Genomic DNA, 27,848 nt, shown 5'->3' on the forward strand with positions numbered 1-27,848 from the left:
GAGTCTACTGTTCCACAGCAGAGGAAGCCACAGACTACCTATTGATAACAAAAGAAGTCCAGAACTAAATTCTCCTTTGGTTTTGCAGGCTCTCTAGATCTTCAGAGAGCAAAAGGATTTGAAGGGATCTCTTGTATTCATGAATTTAGTCAATTACCCAGAGGAGGTCCAGCAGGGAGTTGGAACCGAAAAAAACAAGATGCTTTTAGGGAAACTAGTCAAATTCTACAGTGAAATTATTGATACTCTAATCTTTATCATAATTTCTTTTGATCTTGAAGAATGATGACCAGAAAAAGCTTCACCAAATAAAGCAACATACCCCCTTTCAAGAAGAAATCTCACAGCATCTATGTTTCCACATTCGCATGCGGCCATTAATGGAGTTTTATAAAACCTGTCCTTCATATCTACTGGTATTCCTGCTTCAAATGCCTTTTTCAGGGATGCCAGATCTCCAGATTTAGTGATATAATTAATATTGCAGTATATTTTTCCAGGGTCATCAATATACCAGGAAGAATCATCCTGAATGGGATGTCTGGGTGGAAGATCTTGATTAAATCTATTACAGTCTGTAATGTTTTGGTAAGTTTCAATCATATAATAAGGTGGCCCACCCTCTTTTCGGCGTTGAAACACATTGTCAGGAATATAGCAGACTGGAAGAGGAAGGACAAACTTGCCTTTCTTGCCCTTCTTGCCCCTTCCCTTCTTCTTTTTCTTGGGCCCATAGGATCCCAGCACAAAAGACTTTTGCAAATATCTGGTCCCTTTAAAGAATTCATTAATGTTAACACCTGCTCCTCGGCTCTTTTCATGGCACTGTGCAATAGTGACTAGATTTTCACTGCTTGCTAAGTTCTGCATTTCTTCAAGCACCATTACAAAGTCCTCTTTAGTCAGAGTTCCATCACCACGGTCCATAGGAGCAAAGGCATCTCGCAATTCTTTTTCATGTTCATAAGACCAGTCATGTAATCTGATAGCCCAGGGTGGATTTGGATTTTTCACTCCAGGCTTGGCTAATTTTTTGGCAATTCTCTCAGCTCTGCGTATTTCTTTGGATGCCGCCTTGAAGCCACCTTCTTTAGCAACATTTCTTGGTGTCTTGTGATCTAAGCTCTTCCATTTTAGGTCACATCCTAAAAAAACCCACATATTTCTTTACTAACTGGGCAAAACATGGAATGGTTTTTTTGCTGTTGTTCTATAAGCACTACAAAACAAATTTGTAACACTATTCAAGCAATTATTGCATGTTTATACTTACAGTTCTGTCTAACATAATCATAATGGCTATTTCTACAGTGCTGACGACATTTATATAGAAATGGGATAATACAGGTTTCAATTCTTATAGAATTGAAACAGCATTTCAACAATATAGGTAATCCCTCCTCTGATTCAGATCACAACCCCTCTATGCCTTAGTAAACAGTCTTTTTGAATTGTGATAATAACTCTTCATTACCCTTCCACCAACCTGGTGATGGGCATCTGTCCAAACTCAACTAGGATATTCTCATAGGGATATATCTAAGCCCTTCACTTACTGCAGGCTTTCCAATTTTGTAGGACAGAGATAGCCTTTGGGAATACAAGCACCTCCATGCTAAGATGAGGCATGTGCCAAGTCCTCAATTAGGCACTATGAAGATAAAGATAAAAGGGCAAAGTCTCTGCCTTCAGGGAACTTGTAGTCTAGCCAGCAAGACAACATGAAAATCTATTGGTGTATACAAAATAGATATAAATGGGTACAAGATAGCTCTAGGGAAAGGGGAGGGCACTAGCTACTGGGGAAGATGAGGAAACATCTCATGTAGAAGGTGGCACTTGAAGGAAACTAGGGATTCTGAAAAATGGAGGAAAGAAAAGAGAGATTTCAAAAGATTTGAAGACTGAAGATGCCATGTCATGTATGATAAATATCAAGGACAGTTTGGCTGGACTATATTGTGCAGAGAGAAATGATGTATAATAAAGTTGGAATGATAACAGAGATTTAAAGATAATAGAAAGCTATTATAGTTTATCGAGTAGGAGAATAACTTGGTCAGACTCACTTTTCAGAAAAATCAGTTAGGCAGCTATGTAGAAGATGTATTAGAAAGGAGAGAGACCAATTAGGAGATTATTGCAATCATCCAGGCATATGGCAAGAAGGTCCTAATCTATAGTAACACCTGCACAAGTGGAGAGAAGTGGAGATTTGCAAGAAGTATCATGGTGAGAGAAAGAAAGGACTCAGAAACTAACTGGATATATGGAATGAGTGAGGAGATGAAGATGACCACTGAGGATGTGAACCTAGGTGATAGGATGGATAGTAATGCCCTTAACATAGATAAGTAAGTTCTGAAGAGGGGTGGGTTCACTGGGGAAAGTTAATGAGTTCTGTTTTGGACAAGTTAAGTTTGAGATACATTCACATTGAGATACATTTGAGATAACATTCCACAATAAATTAAAATGGATTTAGGGTTTGGATATTAAGGATACCACACCATTACAAATGAGAAGAGAAGTAGATCATATTTATTTTTTAACTATGGGTAAAAGACAAATTCTTTTCTTTTTAGGCAATTGGCAACTCAGGTCCTCCTGACTTCAGGACCGATGCTCTATCCATTGTGCCACCTAGCTACCCCTAAAAGGCAAATTTTTAACCAAACAAGGGAAAGAGGCAATTGGAAAAGATAAATAAATTTGATTACATGAAATTAAAAAAGTTTTGCCCAATCTTAATTCATCTAGTACAGGAGGAGAATTTAATAGGAATAAAGACCATTGTGACAAATTTCTCAGATAAGGGTTTGCTATCCAAGGTAAATAGAAAGTAATTAGAAATACATAAGATTACAAGCCATTCCCCAATAGGTAATGGATCAAAGGATATAAGCAGTTCTCAAAAGAATCACATATACTAATAACAACCATGTGAATGTTCCAAATCAATGATAATAAGAAAAATGCAAATCAAAACAACTCCTGAGGCTTCACCTTACACCCTGCATATGGATAAAGATGAAAAAATATAGGAATTGTCAATATTGGATGGATTGTGTGAATATAGGCATATAAGTGCATTGTTGGTGGAGCTGTGAATCAGTACAACCATTTTGGAAAACAATTTGGTATTATGCAAATAAAATATTTAGGATGTCCATATCTTTGGACCCAGAAATTCCACTGGTATGCCTATAATTTAATGAATTCACTGGTAAGAAAAAAAAATTTCCAAATATAATATTTATAGCAACATTTTTTGTGATTGCAAAGAATTGGAAACAAAGCAGATACTCATCTATTAGGGAATGGATATACAAATTGTGGTATATGAATATAATGGAATATTGCTGTGCTGTGAGAAATGACAAATATACTGAATACAGAATATCAGAAAGACTTACATGAATTGATACAGATTGAAGTAAGCAGCTAGAAAACAGTCTACATGACTAAACAATGTAAAAGAAAGAACAGTCACCACAAAACAATCAAAAGTAAATGCCTCAGATTGCAAAGAATAAATATGGCCCCCAAAAAAGTGATAAGAGAAAATACCTCCATTCCTTCAAGGTGAAAAGTCCACAAGAGCAGAACATGTATTTTTGGATATTCTCAATGTATTTACTAATTTTGCTGATTTTCTCTCTCTTTTTTCTTTTCAATATTTCTTTATATGAGATGGCTTTTTGGGTGTGTGTGTGAGGGGGAAGCAATACAGGCAGAAATTTCAGTGATGTCAAAACAAAATATATCAATAATAGCTGGTAAGCCAAGATGGCAGAGTAATATGATGAAATTGGGTTGAGCTCTCCCCACAATTCCTTCGCAAAAATCTAGAAAATGCACTAGATAAACTCTTGACAAGGAAATAAAAAAAATTCCCAGTGATATTGGGCATAGGGAAACAGAGAGAGAGAGAGAGAGAGAGAACTACAGAGACTGGGATCTAGTCAGGAATGGCTGAAAGAGGTTTTCCTATTGAGGGATATTTCTCCTATTATATTAATTACCAATTATTAAATTAAGATTAAGGATTTTTATCTTTATTTCCTCATTCAGGGACTAGCCTTTGTAGGTCATTCAGCCAGTCTGTGAAGGACAAGGCTGATAGATGACATTGCCCAAACCTTCCTGAAACCTGCCCCTTGATCTTGGATGAGATCCCACCCAACCAGGAGATCTTTCTTCTGTTTACAGTATAAACAGAATATAGTTTAGGTGACTGCCAACCCCAAAACATTAAGCCCATGTCCTTGAACCCCTCTCCATTGGAGTTTAGGGTAACCCAGGTCATGAAGGAGAAAACCAACCAACAGTGATCTGGGAAGAAATGGATCCTTTGTGCAGATTGCTGGAGGTGGCTGAGTCTCATGATCAAGCCATGTACTCAGCAGGAGGACCTGAAGACTTATCCATCGTCCTCATTAATATGCCCATCCTGCCTCATTAGTTTTTCACTAACCGGGGTTGATTTCCATCTGCTGGGGCAAAGGTATTTAAGCATTCAGTGATCTCCATGGTTTTGTCTTTGGTTACCAAGAGAAAATATTGATTATCACTTTATTGATCACCAGCCATCCTACTTAATAAGTTGATTATTAATTACCCAGAAACTCTATCTCTCGGGCTTTTCATTCATCTCACTACATAGGGATTGAAAGAGGGCTGAGGCTGTACACTAGGTCAAGAAGGGAGGAAAAAGACATTTTATTAAGCACCTACTATGTGCCAGACAGCTAGGTGGTACAGTAGATAGAGTGCTGGCCCTGGAGTCAGGAGGACCTGAGTTCAAATCTGGCCTCAGACACTTACTACTTGTGTGACCCTGGGCAAGTCATTTAATCCTGTTTGCCTCAGTTTCTTTTCTGTACAATGAGCTGGAGAAATAAATGGCAGACCATCCCAGTGTCTTTGCCAAGAAAGCCCCAAATGAGATCACAAAGAGTTGGACATGATTGACTAAACACAAAATATGCCAGACGCTGTTCTGAGCACATTGCAAATATTATGTTATTTGATCCTCACAACCGTGTGAGGTAGGTGCTATTATGTCTATTTTACAGTGAGGAAACTGAGGCAAACAGAAGTTCAGTGAGTCTCCCAGGGTCACACTTGTTGCTAAATATCTGAGATTGAACTCAGGTCTTTTTTACTCTAGGTCCAGCATTCTATTTACTGTACCACCTAGTTTCCAAGAAAAGGTTTCAGACCAACACAGAGGGGTTTGGCCTTGTGAAGGTCACAGGAAGATGTGTCACCTGATAGTTCTGACCTTTACTACCTAGTTCCAAGACACAGGTCAAGGGTAAACTGGGAGAGGAACTGCACCTGGGGTAGTGGTCTAAAATAAGGTGTGGTCACAGATCCTATGATCAGAAGCAAGCAGCAGCTGTGTAACTGACTCCAGGAGTGGAGTGTGGTCTCAAGTTTTAGCCACAAGCTCACTCTAAAGCCTACAGCGAAATGTCCAGGACAAGAATCCTAGATCAAAGGGAAGCCTTCAGTTTTGTCACTCAGAACCAGAAGCACTTTCTATCTAGCTAATAGTTACTGAGTCTATCAGCAGTCTACTGAAACTCAAAATAGAACAAGTCCACAATTCTGTTGTTCAGTAATAAAACCAGGTCAGGAAATTTCAGACCTCAGAATAGGAGGCCAGCCTCAGACCACTCTGGAACTTTAAAAGCTTGGAGGTCCCCAGCCTGAGATACCCAGAATCCAGAGATTCTGGAATAAAACAACATTCAGTACCTCAAATGAACAATAACAAGACCCAAGAAGATACAAATTCAACAACACATTCCTTCCAAAAGTGGGCAGAGCCCAGGTCTAACACGAAGTTCAACATCAGTAAGTAGCCTAGAAGAATAAGCACACTCATTAAACACACACACACACACACACACACACACACACACACACACACACGAAGAGAATGAATCTAAAACATCTACAAAGCTTCAAAGAGAAAGGAGCTTGGGTACAAGTTCTACTATAATTACTGAAAAAGATGAACCAAGAGTTTAAAAAAAGAATTTAAAATGATTTTATATTTAAGTGAAATGAGAACTCTAGAGGGAAAAATTGGAAAAGAAATAACAGCTATGGAAGAAAGAAATGGAAAGGGAATTAATACCTTGGTAGGGGAGTTATAAAAGTCTTGCTTGACTAAAACTCCTTGAAAATTAGAATGGATCAAAGAAAAGCTAATGTCTCCAAAACAAGACCAAAACATTGAAAAAAAAAAGAACATGTGAAGTATCTCAGAGCAAAAACTACTGACCTGGAAAACAGATCAAGAAAAGAAAATTTAAGAATCATTTCACAATATCTGAAAGTCATGAAAAAAAAAAGAGCCTTGACACTGTATTTCGAGAAGACACAAAACTACTCAGATCTCTTATAACTAAAAGGCAAAATGGGAATAAAAAGAACACACCAGTCTCAACTGGTGTTGGGAGTTCAATGGTGACATATTGCTACTAATACCCTTCCCCCCTCAAAGAATTACCTCTACATTATCCCCAAGAAGTGATCTTCCAGCCTCTACTTAAAGATCTCCAATATGTGGGAACATATTATTTCTCCCAAAGCTGTCCCATTTCTGGACAGTTCCAGTTATTAAGAATTTTCCCTGGTATCAGGACTAAATATGCCTCTTTGCAGCTCCCCATACACTGTTCCTGGTTCTGTTGCCTAGAGCCAAAAAGAACAAGTTAATCAAGATTCCACATGACAGCCCTTCAAATCCTTGAATACATCTACCATCTATTCTCTGAGTCTTTTCTTCTCCAGGATCAAGATTCCTCTATCCTTTTTAGTGTTGTATTCATTTACATAGTTGTAATGGTGAATACATTATTCTTTCGGTTCTGCTTTTTTAACTCTGCATCAGTTCATACAAATCTTGCCTTGTTTCTCTCAATACCTTATATCTATTTACATTCAAGAGGCAGCTAGGTGGTGCAGTGGAGAGCCAGATTTGGTGTCGGGATGACCTAAATTCCAATTCAGCCTCAGACATTTACCATCTGTGTGAACCTGGGTAAGTCACTTAACCCTGTTCATCTCAGTTTCCTCATTTGTAAAATGAGCAGGAGAAGGAAATGGCAAAGCACTCACTCTAGTATCTTTGCCAAGAAAATCCCAAATGGGGTCACAAAGAGTCATACACAACTAAAATAACTGAAAACATTACCTACTTATTCCTAATAATGAAACATTTCAATGTAGTCCAAGATCACATTAGCTTTTTTGATTTCAGTATCATACTTATGACTTGCATTGAGTTTGCAGTTCACTAAGACCTCTAGATCTTTTTCAGAGTGCTGTCTTGTACACATGAAGTTTTTCTTTTTTTAACCTGAGCATAAGAATCTACATCTATCCCTATTGAATTTCATCTTCTAAGATTAAGCTCCATATTCTATTCTCTCAAGATCTTTTTAGATCCTTACTCTTTCAGATAGTATATGTTAGCTAGTCTTAGCTTTGCATCATCTGCAAACTTGATGGGCATGCCTTTAATCCTGGATAGAGTTATTAATTATATATAATTATATATATAATATAATTATATATATGATAATATATATAATTATAGATTTCTTCCACAGTAGATTTATATACTATATTTCAATATTAAATATGGGGTAAAAAAGCCAGGTGTGATCAAAAAAGTAGAGACTCCACACATTGAGAGAGAATGAAAATGTGAGCTTTTATTTTCTTTAATTTTTATTTTGCATTTAAACATGAAACAAAACTCATTCCATACACACACAAAATACCCGATGCAACAAAAAATACAGTAAAATAAATCCACACAATGGCCATGTCCAAAAAGCTATGTTTCTTTCTGTAATTTGGTTCTATTACGTCTATGTAAGGAGGTTAGAAAACATACATTAATGAGTCCTTTGGAAACATGGTTAGTCTTTATAATGACTGCGGTTCTTAAGTCTTTCAAAGCTGTATTCTTTCAATATTATTGAACAGTTGCATTCTTTCAAGAGTGTTTTTTTTTTCAATATTGTTGCCCTTGTAAAAATTGTTCTATGGTTCTGCTCACTTCACTCTGCTTCAGTTCCTACTACTCAGGATTCTCTGAAGTAGTATCTTTTGTCTTTCTATGTTTCTCTCATATTCCAGAATTCCAACAAAGCTCTGATCTTTTCATCAGGAATGTTTGAAAATATTTTATTCCAATAAAGGTCCACTTCCCCCCTACTATAGGATGATACACAAAACTTTTCAGGGAAGTCTCTTGTTGCTCATAAGTTTAATCTTTTGACTTTTGGAATAATGTATTTGAAAATCTCCTCTCATTTTTAGTAGGAGCTTCCAGGTCTTATATGATCCTGACTGTGTTTCTTTAGTACTTGACATGTTTCTTTTTGGAGTCATAGTATTTTTCTTTGACATGGGAGCTCTAGGTTTTGGTTATGATATTCCTGGGAATTTTTCTTTTAGGGTTTTTTGAGGAGGTAATCAATGTTCTTTCTATCTTCACTTTGCCTTCTGGTTCTAATAGATCTGGGGAGTTTTCATTTACTTTTTTTGAAAAAATAGCAACCAGGCTTTTTGTTTGTTTTCCTTAAATCATGGTTTCTCAAGAGATCAATGATTTTTAAATTATCTCTCCTTGAACTGTTTTCCAGGTAAGCTGTTTGTTATAACAGATATCTTATGCTTTCTTTTAGTAACAAAATATTGATTTTTTTCTACAATTTTTTTTTCCTATTTCATGGACCCATTGATTTTTGTTTGGTCAATTCTAGGTTAAAGGGAGTTATTACATGGTTAAGATTTATCTCTTCCTCTTCTAAGTTCTTTATTTTCCTTCCAATTCTTTTCGTTAGAGTTTTTTTTTTTGTTTCTTTCTTCATTTCTTCTATGTATTCATGTAGTATTTGTGGAAAAAATATTTTTCCCATCTTGAGTCACTGCTTGTATTTGTTACAAAATTGCCAGATGGCACAGTGGATAGAGCACTTGTTAGGACTGGAGTCTAGAAGACCTTAGTTCAAATCTGGTCTTAGAAATTTACTTGGCTTTATGCCTCTGAGAAAATCACTTAAACTTCTGTTTGTTCAGTTACCTCAAATGTAAAATGGGAGTAATAATCTCATCATTTGATGAGATAATATTTGTAAAGCACTTGGCACAGTGCCAAGAACATAGTGGGTACTTAATAAAATCTTGTTCCTTTCTTTTGGGTATATTTCTAAATCTATAATAGTTTTTTTTAATACTGGTCAGTGTTTTTATTCATCTCTCCATCTTTATTTCCTGAACTGAGGTCCCTGCAGTGATTTTTATGTGACATGTTTGGCCCTATATGGTGCTGCCTAGAATTACTCAGGTTCTTGCACTAACCTCCTGCTCCTTGGATTCACTTTTCCTTGGATCTATGAGGTTTAGGATGCTGTAACTTCACGATTCTCTACAGCATCAGAACAAAGAGTGCTGGGAACAGAGGAAACTTGGAGCCCTTTGGTGCCAGGGCTATCCCAATTTGAACACTGACATAGCACTGATACAACACCAGTTGCTGTTTCTCCCCAACCCTGCCAAAGACCATGCTGTGAGTTTCTACATATCCTTGGGCTTTATGGCCACCCACAATCTTTCTTGTAGGTACTCCTTTGGATATAGAATCTTGCAGATTACTACTGTCTTTGGTCCTTCTTTGTTCACACTTGGGAGGCTACTGAAAATGGACCTTTAATGAAATAGAGGACTGATGAATTCCTGATAAAAGGACCAGAATTGCTTAGAAACACTGAAATGCAAACATAAGAGTTGAGAGAAATATAAAAAAATATGAATGAACAATCATAAGAGACTAAAGGAGACAATATTCTAATATTAGTAGATCATGTATATATCCTCTCTGAATTCTATCATTATCAGTAGTCATAGAAGGATCCTAATAAGAGAGAGTACCTGAACATAGTTCAGTTATGTCTCAATGATCATAAAAGAAGAATGGAAAGGCAGAGGAAGAGAAATACACTGGGGGTGGGGGGAAGAGAACAGAAATTATCTCACATAATTGGGGTACAAAAATAAAAGTATGTATAAACAGAATGAAAGGGTAGGGAAAATGTGAGACACTTGAATTTCACTCTCTACAGAAATACATTTCACTCAAAAGGGAAAGGAGAGAAAAGAGAGAAGGAAGAGGTGGAGGAGAAGAGTAAGAGGGATGGCAGATTAAGGGAGGGGTCAATTCTGAGCAATATAAACTAATTAAGGAGGGTGGCTCTTCATGAGGGGTTTAAAAGGAAAGAAATTTTAAGAGTTTATGCTTGTTCTCTGAGTGAGGCAAAGAGAAGGGCAGAGAATCAGAAGCAAACTGAAACAAACCTAGAGCACCAAACTCTTCTTCTTAGTAAGGAGGGAGGGAGAGGGAAACAAAGAAAAGGAAGAGTATAAGAGAATAGGATGGACAGAAATTAATGATAATATCTCACACAATTAATGATAATATCTGTGAATATGGATTAGATGAACTCACTCATAAAGTGGAAAAGGCTAGCAGGATGGATTAGAAAGCAAAATTCAACATATCGTTTACAAAGACATGTTTACAAATGTATAAATACATGTTTTAGTTTATATGAAACAGAAAGCTGCTAATGGAGTCAAGATAAGGAGTTGGCACAAAATCAATTATGCTTCAACTGAAGTAAAAATAGCAGGAGTAACAATAATGATGTCAGACAAAACAACAGCAAAAACAAAATTAAAAGACATAAACAAGAAAATTACATTTCACTAATAGGCATCATGGACAATGAATTAATATCAATAGTAAATATATTTACATACATATATTTATATATGTATTAAATGCAATAGAGTCTAAATACTTAAAGTAAAAGTTAAATAACTTACAGGGAGATATAGATTGTAAAATTGTAATAATGAAAGACTTCAATTTACCCCTTTCAGAACTAGATAAATCTAACAAAAAACCAGTAAAGACCTGAATAGACTTTTAGGAAACTGAGATATGACAATGTTTTGGAGATTACTGAATGTGAATAAAAAGTATATATACGTGTGTGTATATATATATATACACACATGTGTAACATATATATATACACAATATACATACATATATACATATATGTATATCAGCTCTACATAGTACTTTCATAAAAACTTACCATGTATTAGGGCATAAAACCATGAAAAACAAATGCTGTAAGCCAGCAATATTAACCATATCTTGTATAGCCTACAATGTGATAAAAGTTATATTTAATAAAGGACCAATGAAAAAAATCACTAAAAATTAACTCAAAACTAAATAACTCATACCTAAAATATAAGTGTGTCAAAAATAAATCATAGAAACAATAATTTCATTTTAAAAATGATAATACTGAGAGAACATACTAACATTTTGAAGTTGTAGGTAAAGAAGTACTCATGGGAATGTTTATATCTCTAAGCACTTTCACTGACACAAGAAAAAAAAAGCAAATCAACAAATTGGTTATGCAACTGAGTTTTTAAAAACCTAGAAAATCAACAAACTAAAAATCCTTGAATTAAGCTCCAAAATAGAAATCCTAAGAATCAAAGAAGAGATTTACAAATGAAAGCAATAAAATGAAATTAATAATATATAAAACAAGGAATTGTATAAAAAGAATAAAATGGGCAAATCATTGGTTAATTGAATTTTTTTAAAAGATAGAAAATTAATTTACTGGAATCAAATTTTTTAAAGAATTAACAATGAATAAAATAAATTATTAGAAACTATTTTGCTCTGTTATACACCAAAAATTGATAATCCAAGTGAAATGGATTAAGATTTTTAAAAATTCCCAGATTAAAATAATAAGAAATAGAGGATTTATATAATCTATTCTCAGAATAGAGATACTGAACAATCAATGAGCTCTCTCTCTTTCATTCTCTCTCTCTCTCTCTCTTTCTCATATACACACACATGCACACACAGAAAAAGGACCAGATTAATTTATAAGCAAATTCTACAAAACATTTCAATTTCAAGAATGATTAATTCTAATACCACAAAACTTTTTAGAAAAACTAAGGAAAAAAAGGGATCCTACAAATTCATTCTATAATATGAATATGCAATTTTTATCCCTAAATCAGGTGGCATCAAAACAGGGAAAGAAAATTAAAGACTAATATCACTAATGAATATCAATGCAAAATGAAATAAAATATTAGCAACAAGACTACAGTAATATTTCACAAAGCTTATACCCTATAACTTGTTTGAATTTATTCCAAAAATCCAGGACTGGTTTAATATCAAGAAAACTATAAACATAATTCACCATATTAATAAGAACAAAAATAATATAACCTTACCAATAAATTTACAAAAAGCCTTTTAACACCAATTCCTATGAAAAAGACACTAGAAAGCACAGAAATAATTGCATCTTTTCTTAACATGATAAGTAGTATCTATGTAAAACCAAGTTCCATCATTATGTGTAATGAAGATAAACTAGTGGCCTTTCAAATAAGATTAGGCATAAAGAAAGTATATCTATTATCACCATTACTATTTCAGATAGTGCTAGAAATGCTAGCTATAGTCATAAGACAAGAAAATGAAACTGAGGGCATAGGATAAGTAAAGAGCAAATAATTATCATTTTTTATAGATGATAAGATGATTTAGAGAGCCCTAAAGAATTAAAAAAATAGTTGAAATAATAAACAACTTCTACACATTTGTAGGATATAAAAAGCCCAAACAAATTATCAGCATTAATATATATTACCAACAAAATCAAGCAGTAAGAGATAGAAACAGAAACTCCAATTAAATACAGAAAGTCTAAAATATATGGGAGTCTAATTGCCAAGGCACACACAGGAACCATATAAACACAACCACAAAAGCCTTTATAGAAAGACATTTCTAAATAATTGGAGAAATACTAATTTCTCATGACTAGGCCAAGACAATATAATAAAATGACAATACGATCTAAATTAATTTATTCATTACCGTGCCAATCAAACTGCCAAAGAATTATCAAATCAGACTAAAAAAAAAAAAACAAAGTTCATATGGGTTCCAAAAAAGGTCAAGAATCTCAAGGAAAAAAAATGAAATGAGGGAAAAGTGAATCTAGCAGTACCAAATCAAACTATACTACAAAGCAGTAATAATCAAAACAATTTGGTACTCATTAAAAATAGATTGATCAGTAGAAGAGATTGGGGATACAATATATAGAGGCAAATAAACCAAATAGTTAATGGACTTGGAGTTTAATGAACCCAAAGATCCTAGATCTTGGGAGAAGCACTGATAATTTGACAAAAGCTTCTAGGAAATCTGAAACAGTGTGGCAGAAATTAAGTACAGACCAACATCTTCCACCATATATGAAGATAATCTCCAAACAGTTCTATAGCACAGACATAAAGAATGACATATTAAACCAATTTGAGGAGCAAGGAAGAAATTATCTATCAGATCTAGGAATAGGGGAATAGTTCATGTCAAAATGAAAGATAGCAAAGATTACAGAAGATAATTATATTTAAATTTTTTTTAACAAATAAATAAAAAAAGATTTAAAGGGAAATGATTAATGGAGAAAAATATTTTCTGCAAGTTTCTCTGATAAAGTTCTCACTATTATGACATGCATACATATATAATATATGGATACTATATATATTATATATATATATATGTGTACGTATTTAAAATTTTTAAGTATATGAGCAATTTTCCAATTGATAAATCATTTAAAGATATAAACAAGCAGCTCTCAAGGGAAAAAAAAACCCAGGCTACTGATACCATATGAAAAAAAATGCTCCAAATTACTAAGTCTTTGACCTTGGCCAAAGGTAGAGAAGACCAGAGGTTATAGCTTTAGTAGCCCCAGACACAGTCTATATGCTTAACTCTGATATTGTCAGCTTTCAAGTTTGAGACTCCCCCAATGGTAAGAGGTACCTTGAGGTGCCAGGACAAGAATTGCAGAAAAGGCCTGTGACATCTGAGATGTAGAAATGTTGGCTATTCATGAGACTGCCTTGAAGACTTCTTTCTATGTTTTCTTGGGACACTGAGTTCAACTCCTCTATGTTCCTCATTTTCTCCTTTGTTTTACCAATTTTCTAATAGAGATCCAGATTGAGAGTAGGCCAGGTGCACTTCTCTAAAACTATTTTTTCTAAACAGTATTAATTTAAGTGTTTTCAATATGTATGTGGCAATGAACTACAACCCAAGTGACCATTCAAATATTGTGCCAGGTCTCACTTGAATGCTAATGGTGAGGCTCGGAATAGAAAGAAAACACACCCTGAAAGGGAGAAAAGTTCAAGTATTGAAGTTTTATAAAATTAATCTGGAATCATCAGTACAAACCACATTGAAAGAACAGTAAATTAGAAGAAAAAGAGAATAATATTTGAGGCCAGATTCCTTCTGAGACAGGAATAGACAGAAAGACCTAGACTAGAAGCAGGCAAAGCCTGAGTAAACATTTTCACTTTTAAAGTCTGCATAGTTGAGAGGATTCTGGGAAGATGGCAGAGTAGGTCAGAAAATTTCAAGCTCTCAAGATTTTCCTCTACAAGAGATACAATAGCGCCTCTGGGCAAACATAGAGCTGTGAAAACAAATAAGAGTAGGGGCAGAAGAGGCTTCCTCCTGGGACAATTAGAGAAGATCTGAAGAAAAATCCTGAACAAGATTTCCTCCCTGTGAAGAGTAAACACCTCCATGCTAGGGTCCACTTCAACAACAGGCAGCCAGCTGCTTAAACCACAAGCTTCAAGCCCTGGGGTTAGCTGGTTTGGGAGGCTGCCTTGGCCTCAGCCACAGGAACTTTTAACCCAGCAACAGTGAGGGTAGGTGGACATCTGACTTGGAGAGGATTGAGGGAACCTCTTCTACAAGGAACACCAGATGCAGCTGTGCTGAGGAGAGGGGGCTGGGTGAGAAGAGACCAGCACATGCCAGGGGAGTGCAGAAGCAGTGGGGCGGGGATGCCTCTGCTTTGGGCACTTACCGGAGGCTGGAGGTCTTGGTTTGAGATCAAGTTCAGAAGGTGAACTGAAGAGGATTAGAGGCACCATCTCCCACACCTCAGGACTAGAAGTGATTATAAAAAACTAAATTATTACCAAAAAAAAACCATAAGTAAAGGAGAAAGAATCCAACCATAGAGTCATTATGGGAATAGAGATGATTTGAGTTTGTCTTCAGAGAAGGATACTGAAGCAAAGAAACCCTCTTCTACCCCAAAGAGTATTATCAAATAGTCACCTGCCCAAAAAGAACTCACTGAAGAACTTAAAAAAGACTTTAAAAATCAAATGAAAGAGACTGAGGAAAAACTAAAAAGATAAAATAAGGATAATACAAGAAAAAACAAGAAGATTATGAAAAGAAAGTCAACCAATTAGAAAAGTAAATCCAGAATCTTAAGGAAGAAAATGACTCCTTGAAAATCAGAATTGGGGAAGGGGAATCCAGCAAAGTTACAAGAGATGAAGAAATAAAAAAAATATATAAAGAATTGAAAAAATAGAAGAGAATGTGAAACATTTCATAAGAAAAACAATGGATCTAGAGAACAGATCAAAAAAAAAAATATAAGAATTGGACTACCTGAAAGTTCTGATCAAAAAACGACTCTTGATACAACAACACAACAAATAATTTTTAAAAAATTGTCCTGAAGCATTAGAACATAAGGGGAAAGTAGAAACAGAAAAAACCCACCAATCACCACCTGAAAGAGATCCTATGAGGAAAACTCACAGGAATATTATAGTCAAATTTCAAAACCCCCAGATCAAAGACAAAATAGTATGAGCAATAAGGAAAAAAACAATTTACATATGGTGGTACCACAATTAAAATCACACAAGACCTGGCAGTGGTGACACTAAAAGATCGGAGGTCTTGGAACACTGTATATGGAAGAGCAAAAGAACTGTGCTTTTGGCCAAAAATATTATATCCAGCAAAGCTAAGCATAATTCTGAATGAAAAAGAAATGGACATTTGATCAACTGTCAGACTTTCAGGTCTTTGTCAAAAAAACCAAAAAAACAAAAAACCTTGAACTCAATAGATTTAACATATAAGAGCCAAGAGAAATATAAAGTACATACTAATGACCAAATTACAAGGGATTAAATAAGTATAGAATGTTTACCTTTTATGTGTGAAAAATATAAAATCTATGTTTAAGATTGTTACTGGTAATTAGGTAGCTTTTAAGAAAGATTGGGGTAGATCTGAGTATGATATGACTTCAAAAAGTACAACCATTCAAGGACAGCTAAAATAGTAATTATCTTTTACAAATGAGGTGCAAGAGGAAGAACCAATACAGAGGAATCAGATAGGGGAGATCTGGAAATCTACTCTCATTGGGAATGGATTTAAGAGGGGAAAATACATACACATTTAGAAGAGTATAAAAGTCGTCTAAATTTAGAAAGAAATAAAACTCTAAAAGGGTAGGGAGGGGAAGAGGATAAAGAAGGGATCTTTAGAGGGCAGGGTCTGGGAATAGGGTAAAAGGGGAATATAGAAGGGGGTTCTAGATTTTGGGGAATGGGAGGACAAGGGAGATATTGCTGGAGTCATGGTAGGTTAAGTAATAGGGTAAGGTAGCATGTAGAAGTAAAGTAGAGGAGTTAAGAGAGATAGGAAAAATAAAGAGATATGCACAAACATAAAATCATAGATTAGATGTAGACTCTCTTAGGGAAAGAATATGTATATATATGTATGTATGTATGTATATGCATATGTACGCATATATCAATACCTATATATAAATATATCCAATGCTCAACTGTAGCCTTGTGGTGGTGGGTAGGGGGGAAGGAGGGGGAGAAAAGAACAAAGTAAAAAGTGTACAGTAGTGAACAAAAGAAAACCTACAAGGAAGCAAAGAAAAGATGGACAGCTTTCAACATAATTAACAGTATTTAATATACAGGCTTTCTTGAAATGAAAAGTTATCGCTATATAATTTGAATCCTCTCCTATGTTCTGCTGTGCATATGACTTTTTTTTGTTTTTTCTTATTTTATATTTAAGTTTCCAATGTTTCTTTTTCTTTTCTTATTATATATCTAAGTTTTATCATGTCTCAAATAAAAAAGATAAGAAAAAAAAGAAAAAAATAAAGTCTATATAGTCATTCTTGCTGTACTGAATTTTGAAAAGGAAAATTCTACTCCTGAAGAAGGAAGGAGGGAGTTGAAAGAAATCCACCCCTCTAGGGAAGAGAGTAAGAGTGTGTTTTACAAGCATGCTTAGTAGTTCCTGTAACATAATGGATTACTGACAACTCAGTCTGCCTAGCTTGCTAGGGCCACCACATTCTTATACTAAAGTTTATAGATCTAAAAATGGTCTAATTCTTAGTACCCTCATAATAAATGTTCACATATTACTGCAGTAGGCTGTTTATTCATCCACTAAAGTCTTCCTTCAAGGGCTCATTGTGATATAGAGGTGGCTCTGAATTCTTAACAGCTATTCCTGGGATGTATTAGCTCTGGCTGCTCTTATCAAGCTGGAAATACTTCAGGTATGGTCTTGGTAATAATAAGTTGTGTCTCTGTGTCTGTCATCTGAGTATCAATCAAGCTATGCATTGAGCCTAGAGGGGGCTTGTCACAAAAGGCTAGATACTAGATAATGGATTATTTGGTTGTAGGAAACAAGGTAAATACTTTTTTTTCAATTACCTCTTCTAAGGTATGGTCTTCCTTGATGGAGGGATTATCCACAGCAATAAAAATCATATTTTTAGGGAGAATGCAAATTTCATGGCCTAAACTTTTTCCCTTAAGATCACTGGACATTCTTCAAAGATCTCAGAATGAATGAAAAAGCAAATTCTAAAGTGAGCAAAAGATACTCATATCGAAAGATAATATGGCATTGTCTACACAAAACTAGAATCAGGACACTTGAGTTCAAATTATGCCTGAGATGCTTACGAGTTATATTGTGAGGGAAGTATTTTGCCATTATGATTATTATATTGTAACTACTATCTTCAAAAAGAGAAGAGTAGAAAATAAAAATAATGACCCTAAAATATTTTTTAGTAAAACAGTGGAGTGAGCTACCAAAACATTTTGAGAAATAGTCATGGATCTATAAGTACAAAGAATTATAAAGAACATTACACTTTATTTGTATGTTTAATGGTTTCAAACATATAATTTTCAGAAGATTCTATGACCAATTTTTTTACATCCTAGTATGATTCATTATACCTAAAAATCTATGTAGAGCTTCACTTATAAGCAGATAAAAAGGTGAGACTCTTAAGAAATGAGAAAAATAAAACCATTTTGAAAATTGGTTCACACCAGTCAGTTAACCAACATTAATGAGAGTTTAACATTATGTCAGGTACTATGCTGCTGTGATAAAATAATGGCTTCCAAGATCCACAGGAAGAAGTGATAACAGAACAATTTCTGCAATTCATGGTATTATTAAAAAAAAAACAGCAGTGCATTTAAGGCTTTATATTGGAATTGTACCTTCAAAAATCTAGAATGATCAACATTCCTGTTCAAGGCACTCCATCTCTAGACTCCAGGTACTTCATTGGCTGTCCACCCATGCCTGGAATTCTCTCCCTGCTCATCTGTCTTCTGGCTAAAAGCTCTCTTTCTACAGGAAGCTTCTCTCAATCCTTCTTTATTCTAGAGCCTTCCCTGTGTAGATTATCTCCTATTTGTCTGGTATATAGCTTATTTATGCATAGTTATTTGCATACTGTCTTCCTCATTAGATTGTGAGATACTTGAGGCTGCAGGGACTGTCTGTCTTTTGCCTTTCTTTGCCTCCCTGGCACTTAGCACAGTTCCTAACACAGAGTAGATACTTAATAAATGTCTATTGACTAACTAACTTAACATTCCTGAGACTGCTGGTTCTCAAAAATACCATCTGGGATTCTGTGAAATATTTCTCTCTTTTGCCTCCTGCAGCAAGGTGGCAAGGCCTGTGAACAAGAGAATGTTAGACTCTCAGCTTCTTACTTCCTTCATATCTTTTCATACACATATAAAAGGACATTTTGATCCAGGTTTACTTGTATTAAATCGCAATATAAGTTAACATGTCAAGTGATGTAGAAACTTGATTTAGGGCAAACTTTTTAGCTTTCAGAAAGAAAAATTTCATTAAGAAAACTGGAATACCAGAAAAAGTAGAAATATTTGAGAATAACAATGTAGAAAATGAGAAGATAAGGGAAATGTTAATTTGGTAAAAGTTAAATCCAGGAAGGGTTTTTTTCCTCTACTATTTTCTGAGCACATTTTCTAAAAACTGTCTAGCACTTTCTATATCAACTTAACTATGGTGGACACTTAGTCTAGAAAATGAAATAGGACCAAAAAAAAATCCTCTTTATTATAAGGCATCAATGTTCAAGTTCTGGACTATTTGTCAAACACTGGCTAAAACAAAATGCTTAATTCCTTATATGAAGTCTTTCTTGACTCCTCCAGATGCTTATTCCCGCTCTTTTATTTTACAACCTTATGTAAATTTCTTCATATTTATTCTGTGTAAATAAAATGCATACACATATATGTATCATATATGTATATAAACATACGTATACATATACACATGACTATATATTTTACATGCATGTAAAATACACACACATAAATAAATATCTATATCTATATCTATATATAGACTTGTCCCTTCCATTATAATGTAAGCTCTTTGAGGGTAGAGATTGTTTCTTTTTTTTGTACTTGTTTCCCCAGTGCTTGGTAGAGGGGTAGGGCACCTAATGTCACATGTGGCCTTCTAGGTCCTTGGGTGAGGCCTTTTGACTGAGTCTAAGTTTTACAGAACAAATCCTTTTATTAAGAGGATTTATTGTGAAATCTGGATTCAGTCAAAGGGCTGCACTTGAGGATCTAGAAAGCCATATGTGACCTCGAAGCCACAGGTGCCCTACCCCTGGCCTAGTACATAGTGGTTGCCTAATAAATGTTTATTGATTGAGAGAGTCTGCCTAGCACATAATAGGTACTTAATAAATACCTGTTGATTGTAAAGTTCAACATCTTGCAAATGAACTCATAATGAAAAAATGAAAAACAATGGAAAGTATTAAGCATTTTGTACTAACACACATGTAATTATTATTTATGTATCACCTCCACTAAATGCCTGCTGTAGTGTCTCATCTTGTCATGCATGTGATTTTGACTACTTAAAGATTATACCAGCAAAGTACCATACTACCACAGGTCTTACCAAGATGGAAAAAAAAATTGAATGTGGATCAAGTGATGGATCAACCATACCTGTTATCTGAACATAAGTTAAGTGAAGTTTGTAGATGTTTACTATGAGTTTGGGTCTAGGATAATGAATTTATCAGTCTCAGTAATTCTCAAAGACAATTTATTTATTCAGGGAGGATTACAATCAGCATTGGTGGAGCCAGTGTTCACACTAAAAAAAGATCTTATATTCTTAAAATAAATCATATTTAATTTTAATACATAAATTTTTTTATAAACAAGTCAAATTATAGTTGATTTTCAATGTTCTTTAAAAGTAACTCTGGCATAAAGAACACAGAAAAACAAACAAATAAGCTCCTCAGAAATTTTATCAAAGTTTTCAAAAAATAATGACATACGGACTGCCATTTTGGATTTATTGCTTCACTGCTTCCCCTCCCCCGCAAAAAAAACCCACATACATTTTAATAACTGTTCTATCACACATTATGTTGGGTTTTAAAAACAAACTTCCAAAATAACTATTAGAATTTATGTACTCAGAAACCTAATTAGAATTTATTTACTAAGAAACCTAATTTATTCATAGTTGACTCAACTTTTTTAACCCTTTGTAACTTCTGCTGAATTAGTGAAATGGGGCTCATATCTTTCTCTTATGAAACTATGATAATCTAACAAACTGAGAACATACCAAATCACAGTCTCAAAAGTAGAAAAAAGTACTTTGTGTATCATCTGATACAGGCTAGACTTAAAGAATCCCTTTTAGTACATATTGCCAATTGTAATCCAGCTTTTGCTTGAGTCCCTAAAGAAAGCCATTCTACTTTTTGGATTGCTCTAATTATTATGATCTCAGTTTCACAAAGCCTAAATTTGATACTCTAAAACGAACACCATTATTACTAGTCCTACTACATGGGGCCAAGCAGGAAAATGTCTAATCCTACACTTCCCTTTGATAGCCAGGTAGATACTTAAACACAGCCATCAAGCTAAGTCTCCTTTTCTCCATGCCAAGTATGTCCAGTTCATTCAAATGATCCAACTAAATGATCCTTCAGAATCTTGGTCATCCTCTCGAACAATATCCCTTCTAAAATGTGGAGCCCAGAACTGGACACAACAGGCCAATGAGTTCTGACCAGAGTATAGTGGGAACTATCCTCTTCCTAGCCTTGGATACTGTGTCTCTTCTTATGCAACCTAAAATTCATGATTCCTTGATGACGCCGTTTACTCACACTGAATTTACAATTCATTAAAACCCCAAGATATTTTTCAAATTAGGCACTATCTAGCTATATGTGCTCAAACTTACATCTGTCAAGATGACTTCTGGTACTCAAATGTAAGATTTTACATTTGGACCTATTAATACTTCACCTGATTGGATTTTGCCCAATGTTGTATGCAGTGTAGATTTTGTTTTGTTTTGTTTGTTTGTTTTTGACCCCAGTGGTATCATATAACATTTTGGCATATTTCCTATCATTGGGTCACCTAAAAATATGATGAACATGCCTTCTATGCCTTTATCTCAGTCATTGATAAAAACAATGAAAGGTCCAGGTTTAAGGTGTTACAATTTTATTATGATTTTACAAGTTGACATTGAACCATTAATGACTATTCTTTGGGTATAGCTATTTAATTTGTTCCAAAACCACCTAACAATACTTAAATCTAGACCACATCTTTTCCTCTTATCAATAAGAATAGCATGTGAGACTTCATTATGTTTTGGTTAAATCTGGGTAAATTATATAATTCTACAGTATTCTGCTGATGCTACTATCCAGTAAATATATCAAAAAAGGAAATGTGGTCAACTGTTCTTTAGGAAGCCATTCTGTCTCTTTGTGATATCATCGAGTCCTTTCTGAGATATTCATTAAACTTTTCTTTAATAATAAGTGCAAATAATTTTGCAAGGAAGTAAAATCACATCCATTAGCCTGGAATCTGAAAGTTCCACTCATTTTTTTTAATCTAGACTTTTGCCTTTCTCTTGTCCTATGGCATGCTTTGTATTTGCCACATACTTTATCAAGGATTTCTTAAGGTAGTTCAGTAAACACATTTACCAGTTTCTTCACTATTTTGGGTTGTTATTTGACTGTGTGTGATAACCTGAACTCATTGAGGGCAACTGGATGCTTTCTTACTATCTACTTACTTATTCTGTGTTTCAACTCCATAGTATTTATTTTTGTTCTATCTTTGAAGTAAAAAAGTTCAGTACATGCTATTTATTGTCATGTTCATATCCACCTTGAGTGGTCCTAGTATACCTTCTTTCCATAAACGTCTAGATTTTTAATACCACCCTTGTTTTCCTTATAATATTCTTTACCAACTCATATCATTCAAAACCTTAATGTTGACACAATTATAGAAAATGCCATGATTTTATATTCATCATCTTCTATCCACCTTTATTTCTGTTTTCTGTATGTATCTTTCAAAATCTAAGTTGACAGTTCTTTGCCATCCAAGTCTGCCTCTCTAGACAACTTCCTTTCTTAATCCTCACTGGAATTATTTCCCTCTTTGTCTTTAAGATTTCATTATTGAGAACTTTGGTCCTTCCTGGGCTCATTAAAAATTTTAATAGATGGGCTCCATTCTTTTAGCCCCTTGAAATTAGCTTTTTAAAAATCTAGGATGTATGTCAGACTCTGCCTCCCTTTGCTGTCTCCTTTATCTATCACCATTCTAGGATGGAGTTACTCCCAAAAGAGGTTTCATTTCTATTTCCACAGCCAGTTCCCCCTTATTGGTGATAATAGGTCCAGAATAGTTAGTCTTCTTGTTGCTTTTTTCTACTTTAAAAAAATGAATTTGTAACTAAGGTCACAGATTTGTCTATGAGAAAACTCTTCCTATTTTCAGGCTGGATCTGTAGTTTGCTAGTTAGCTGTTTTGTTGTTTAGTCATTTTTCAGTTGTGTCTGATTCTTTGTGATCCCTTTTGGGGTTTTCTTGGTAAAGATATTGAAATGATTTTGCCATTTCTTTCTCCAGCTCACTTAATAGATGAAAAAACTGAGGCAAGCAGGGTTAAGTAACTTGCTCAGGGTCACACAGCTAGTAAGTGCCTGATTTGAACTCAGGAAGATGAGTCTTCTTGACTCTGGGTCTGGCATTCTACCCACTGAGCCACCTAGCTGCCCCCTGCAAAGTAAAAGTAGGTCACTTACTCTTGAGGGCCTCAGTTTCCCTATCTGTAAAATGAAGAGCTAAGACTCTATAACCCTCATGGCTCTTATGTTCCATGATATTATGATATCATTTCTTACCTGGCCACACTCCCTTGGGACTTCTTTGATTGACTTCTCCATGCCCTCACTTTAGCTACCTTCTCCTTCCCATGCCCCAGCCCAACTTTTTTACCTTTTTGTGTTTTTGTCTTACCCCTTTGCTCCATGAGGGCAGGGACTGTCTTTCTTTTTCCTTATTTGTACTTGTATCACCAGAGCTGAGCACAGTACCTAGCACATAGTAGTAGCTTAATAAATATTTATTGACTATTGATTATGACACCTTTAAAGTTTCTTCCAACTCTAAAAAATTCACGATTCCATGATTAAGATTTGATAACTGTATACAACGTGTAGAAAACATTATAAATTGACAAAATGTAGGCCCAAAGGATATGGGCCTATAATACAGAGAGATTTAAATTAGAAAAATTTACCTCGTTGAGATATAAATCTACAGCATTCTGCGAAACCACCCATGGCAGCATAATGGAGTGGTGTATTTCCATTCATTGCAATAATCCCCATATCTCCATTATAAGCAGAAATAAGCTTCAGTATCTAAAAGAAAATGAAAGTTTTTAAAGAAATACAGAACATATAATAAAAGAACTAGACAGGGATGGATTTTAAACATAGTTTTATTGAGGTAATGAGCCTTAAAGACAAGGAATTAGAATGTTAAATATCAAAACTGGGTAAAGGAATTCTAATTGACTGAAGTTGTTTTTAGGAATAGGACAGCCTTTATACCCTTTCAATTTTGTTATATTTGTTTATTTTATGTAATTTTACCTATGAATTACTATTTGCCAATACAGTTACATGATTAAAATGTAAAATTTAGAGGAGTAACTGGACTCACAAAAGACATTTTACAGAGGTTACAGTATGATAGTTATGTTTTCTTGGTAACAAAGAAATAACCAGTGTTGACATTGCTGAAATATGTACTGTGCCTCCCAGTTGGCAGAATATCAAAATCTGTTACAGTTGAGTAGACTAAGATAAATTATCAGTAAAGTATAATAAATGAAACAATCACTACAAAACATATAATTGAACAAGATCATAAGGAAGGGAAATGCTTTTAAAGTTTTTCCTGAAATTGATTTTTGCAGCTTATAATCTTTTTGGGAAGTCACAGTGGCATTCAAGACACAGTTAGCTCGATTTTTAAAAATCTCTGTTTATTAAAAATAGTATGTAAGGCCTAGGGAAAAGGGAAATGTAAAATCTACAGAAGGAATTTTGGAAGTACTTAGCAAGATTATTACATCAAAATAGCCTCCTTTGGCAGCAAAATGTGAAGCATGGAGCCTCTCATTGTCATGAGCATTAACATCTCCTCCTCTTTCAAGGATACCTCGAACCACATCTATCACTCCTTCTCTTGCAGCTTCCATTAATGCAGTTCGACCTGTTGACTGACATTGAAAAAAAGCAGGTATCAATTACCTCAGTCACACAAAGCAAGTCTGCCACCAGACAGCAAAATCTCAATTTTAGCTTTGTGCTCTGCAAACTCCAAATCATGGTGTTCTTCTGAATATAAGATTTAAAAACTGTTAGATCCTTAGGTTCTAAAATTTTTATAAGTACAATTTAAGTGACAGGATAAATGATTAAGCCTAAAATTGATGTCAAAAAGGGAGTGATTATTAAAAAAAAAAACTAATGTTAAGGAAAGTATGTGTTGCAAAGTTAAAAAGAGCTGATCAATGAGTTGGGATAGAAAAAAATGATGAAAGGAGATAATTAAATGAAAGCCAAAGAGCTTGTAGGTATTTAATAAGTAAATTTTAAAAATATTCCAGTGACATAAAATAACAATTACAATGTAAGGAAAGAAAATAACAGTTAAATAAAAACCTAAATAAATGTTTTTTTTTAAAATACACAATAGAAAAAATAGCAAAACATTTTATTTCTATTAAAATAAAATTTATATGAGTAGTGGTTTCTCTTTTATCACTTTTTATTTTTACTATTTTTCTTTAATCATATTATACTTTCATGCAAAATTTTAACTACTTTTTTTCCAAAACAATTTTTTAAATGTTGACCTGTAATTTCACTAGTGTAGGGTGCACCTACAAAGGAAACTTCCTCTACCCATCAGATCAACAACTCTTCTTCAAATTATAGTCTTAGAGAGATGTATCTAGGGTACTATAATGTTAAATGACTTGTCCAAGGTTACTCAGTCAGCACATACCAAAGACAGGATTTGAATCCAGGTCTTCTAGACTCCAAGGACAACTCTCCATCCACTGTACCACCCTGTCTCTCTCTTAAATAAATTTCCAGAACACCAATAGAGAACAAATTGCTGAATGACAATAGGAAAATATGAGGAAAGCATGTCTTCTTCAGGTACTCTTAAGCCACAGGTGTCAAACATGTAGCCCATAGCCCAACTGAGTACTTATTGAATGTGATTCAAAATATAATTGTGAAATATTTAGCAAAATTAATACAAATAGGATAAAACATAGATAATACTACATTTTAAAATTAGGTCACTATGCAGCCCATAGGGATCCTTATGTACAGATTAGTAACTGCTATTTCTGAGTTTGATACCACTATTCTAAGCAATTACAAATTAGCTCCTACTGCTTAATAGAATTTAAATGTAAGCATTATGCTAACATACTATGTAACTAAAAGAATATTTATAATCATAGTAAGCTGTACCAAATTGATTGCATTTGGATTGGCTCCTTTTTCCAAAAATCTCATACACACGTCTTTAATTTGATGTGCTTCTTCACAAGCTTTAAGGAATACTGGCTTTCCATCAAATGTACAATTGTTGACATCTGCGCCATTGTCCAGGGCAATCAGAACACAGCGATAGTGTCTTTTGGTGGGCAATAAGCAGTAAAACAGAATTCCTGTAGAAAATCAGAATCATATAACTGAAAAAAAAAAGTAATAGGGTCTGCAATACATCAATTTCTGCAATGCAAAAAATTTTAAAAGTCAGCAAATATAGCATATATTTATATATTATATATTTAACTATATCTCTATATGTATGTAAATGTGTATATAGATATAGATATGTACATCTGCATCCTGATAAGCCCACACAGATATGCCAAAGGCCAAATCAAATACCCCAAACATAAGTTTTGTAAACACTGATGGTTTCAGTAAAGGCTTAATACCACAGCTTTATTCTACAAAGTAAGTTTAAATTCTGCCATTTACTTTCATTAAATAAAAGGACTCTGCCTCATATTATAAAATTCAGATTGCCATACAAAATTTCTCCATGTATTTAAGATGACTTCACACAAAGGGGCAACTGACCTTAATGGTTTTGTAGTTCTGTTAACTTTTTTAGGACATAGGTGTCAACTCGCTCAGACTCACTAAAACCAATAGCTAAATTCCTGAGGTTGATCTGGTCTATTTCTAGAGTGAATCCTAGATTGGGTGTTGAATACCTTCTATCCAGAACTACTTAGGGAACTGACAGGAGGAATAACAAGATGTCAGTATTTGGATTATTAATGACAGAAGAAGAAGCCCAGTCTGAAAATTCAAGTCCTTTTCTGACAGACATGACTATCACAAAGCAGATTTACAAGTCTATTAAGAGCAATCAAAATACCAGAAATGGGGTGCCAGAACCAACGGGATCTTTCTCTGAACCCTAGACCTGAAGATTTGAGCCCGGTCTAGGGTATAGGGCTACTATAGATAGGATAAGCATCCTCAAGGAGGGTCCTGGCTTAGGGCAGTTCTATTAGAACTACCTAAAACATGGAAAGGAATAAGAATCTGGACAATAATATCCCTAAGCAGGACTTCTTCCAGGTGTGATGGTCCCTGCTGCTGAAGAGACTGAAGCTGGTTGATTACTCAAGTCCAAGAATTCTGAGTCACTGCATGGCTAAAGACAATAAGGTGTCACACGAAGTCTGGCACCAATAGAGTGACACCATCACTACCATAATTCACCACTACCCCCCCAGAGCAGGGGCCACAAGGCCACCTACAGAGGGATAACCAATGTAGAAAATGAAAAACGTGGAACAATGTAGCAGGTTAAAGCTCTTGTGGCCATCAGTATTAGTATCCAGCCTGTGAATGGCCAATGTACTTCTTCCAAGCCTGGGTGAAATAGGGAGATCCAGTCTCACAATAAAATAAAATAAAAAATGAGTAGGATATCTTTGTCATTACAAATATAGGATAGAATATCATCCTATGTAATGCTGACAATTTCCTACATTTTAAAATCAAT

General features: G+C 34.6%; 1 protein-coding gene across 1 annotated transcript in view; it reads right to left on the reverse strand.

Moving 5' to 3' along the window:
• Nucleotides 1-27,848, reverse strand: part of ANKEF1 (ankyrin repeat and EF-hand domain containing 1) — a 51,616-nt gene that overhangs the window by 11,177 nt on the left and 12,591 nt on the right. The window contains exons 3-6 of the mRNA XM_027840433.1: nucleotides 26,288-26,487; nucleotides 24,865-25,014; nucleotides 24,025-24,148; nucleotides 323-1,145 (exon numbers count right to left, since the gene is read on the reverse strand). Of these exons, the coding sequence (XP_027696234.1) occupies nucleotides 323-1,145; nucleotides 24,025-24,148; nucleotides 24,865-25,014; nucleotides 26,288-26,487 (1,297 nt within the window). The remainder of the gene's footprint in view (nucleotides 1-322; nucleotides 1,146-24,024; nucleotides 24,149-24,864; nucleotides 25,015-26,287; nucleotides 26,488-27,848) is intronic.

The sequence above is a fragment of the Vombatus ursinus genome, unplaced genomic scaffold (genome assembly GCF_900497805.2).
Source record: "Vombatus ursinus unplaced genomic scaffold, bare-nosed wombat genome assembly UNPS02014841.1, whole genome shotgun sequence".
In the NCBI taxonomy this organism is placed as follows: domain Eukaryota; kingdom Metazoa; phylum Chordata; class Mammalia; order Diprotodontia; family Vombatidae; genus Vombatus; species Vombatus ursinus.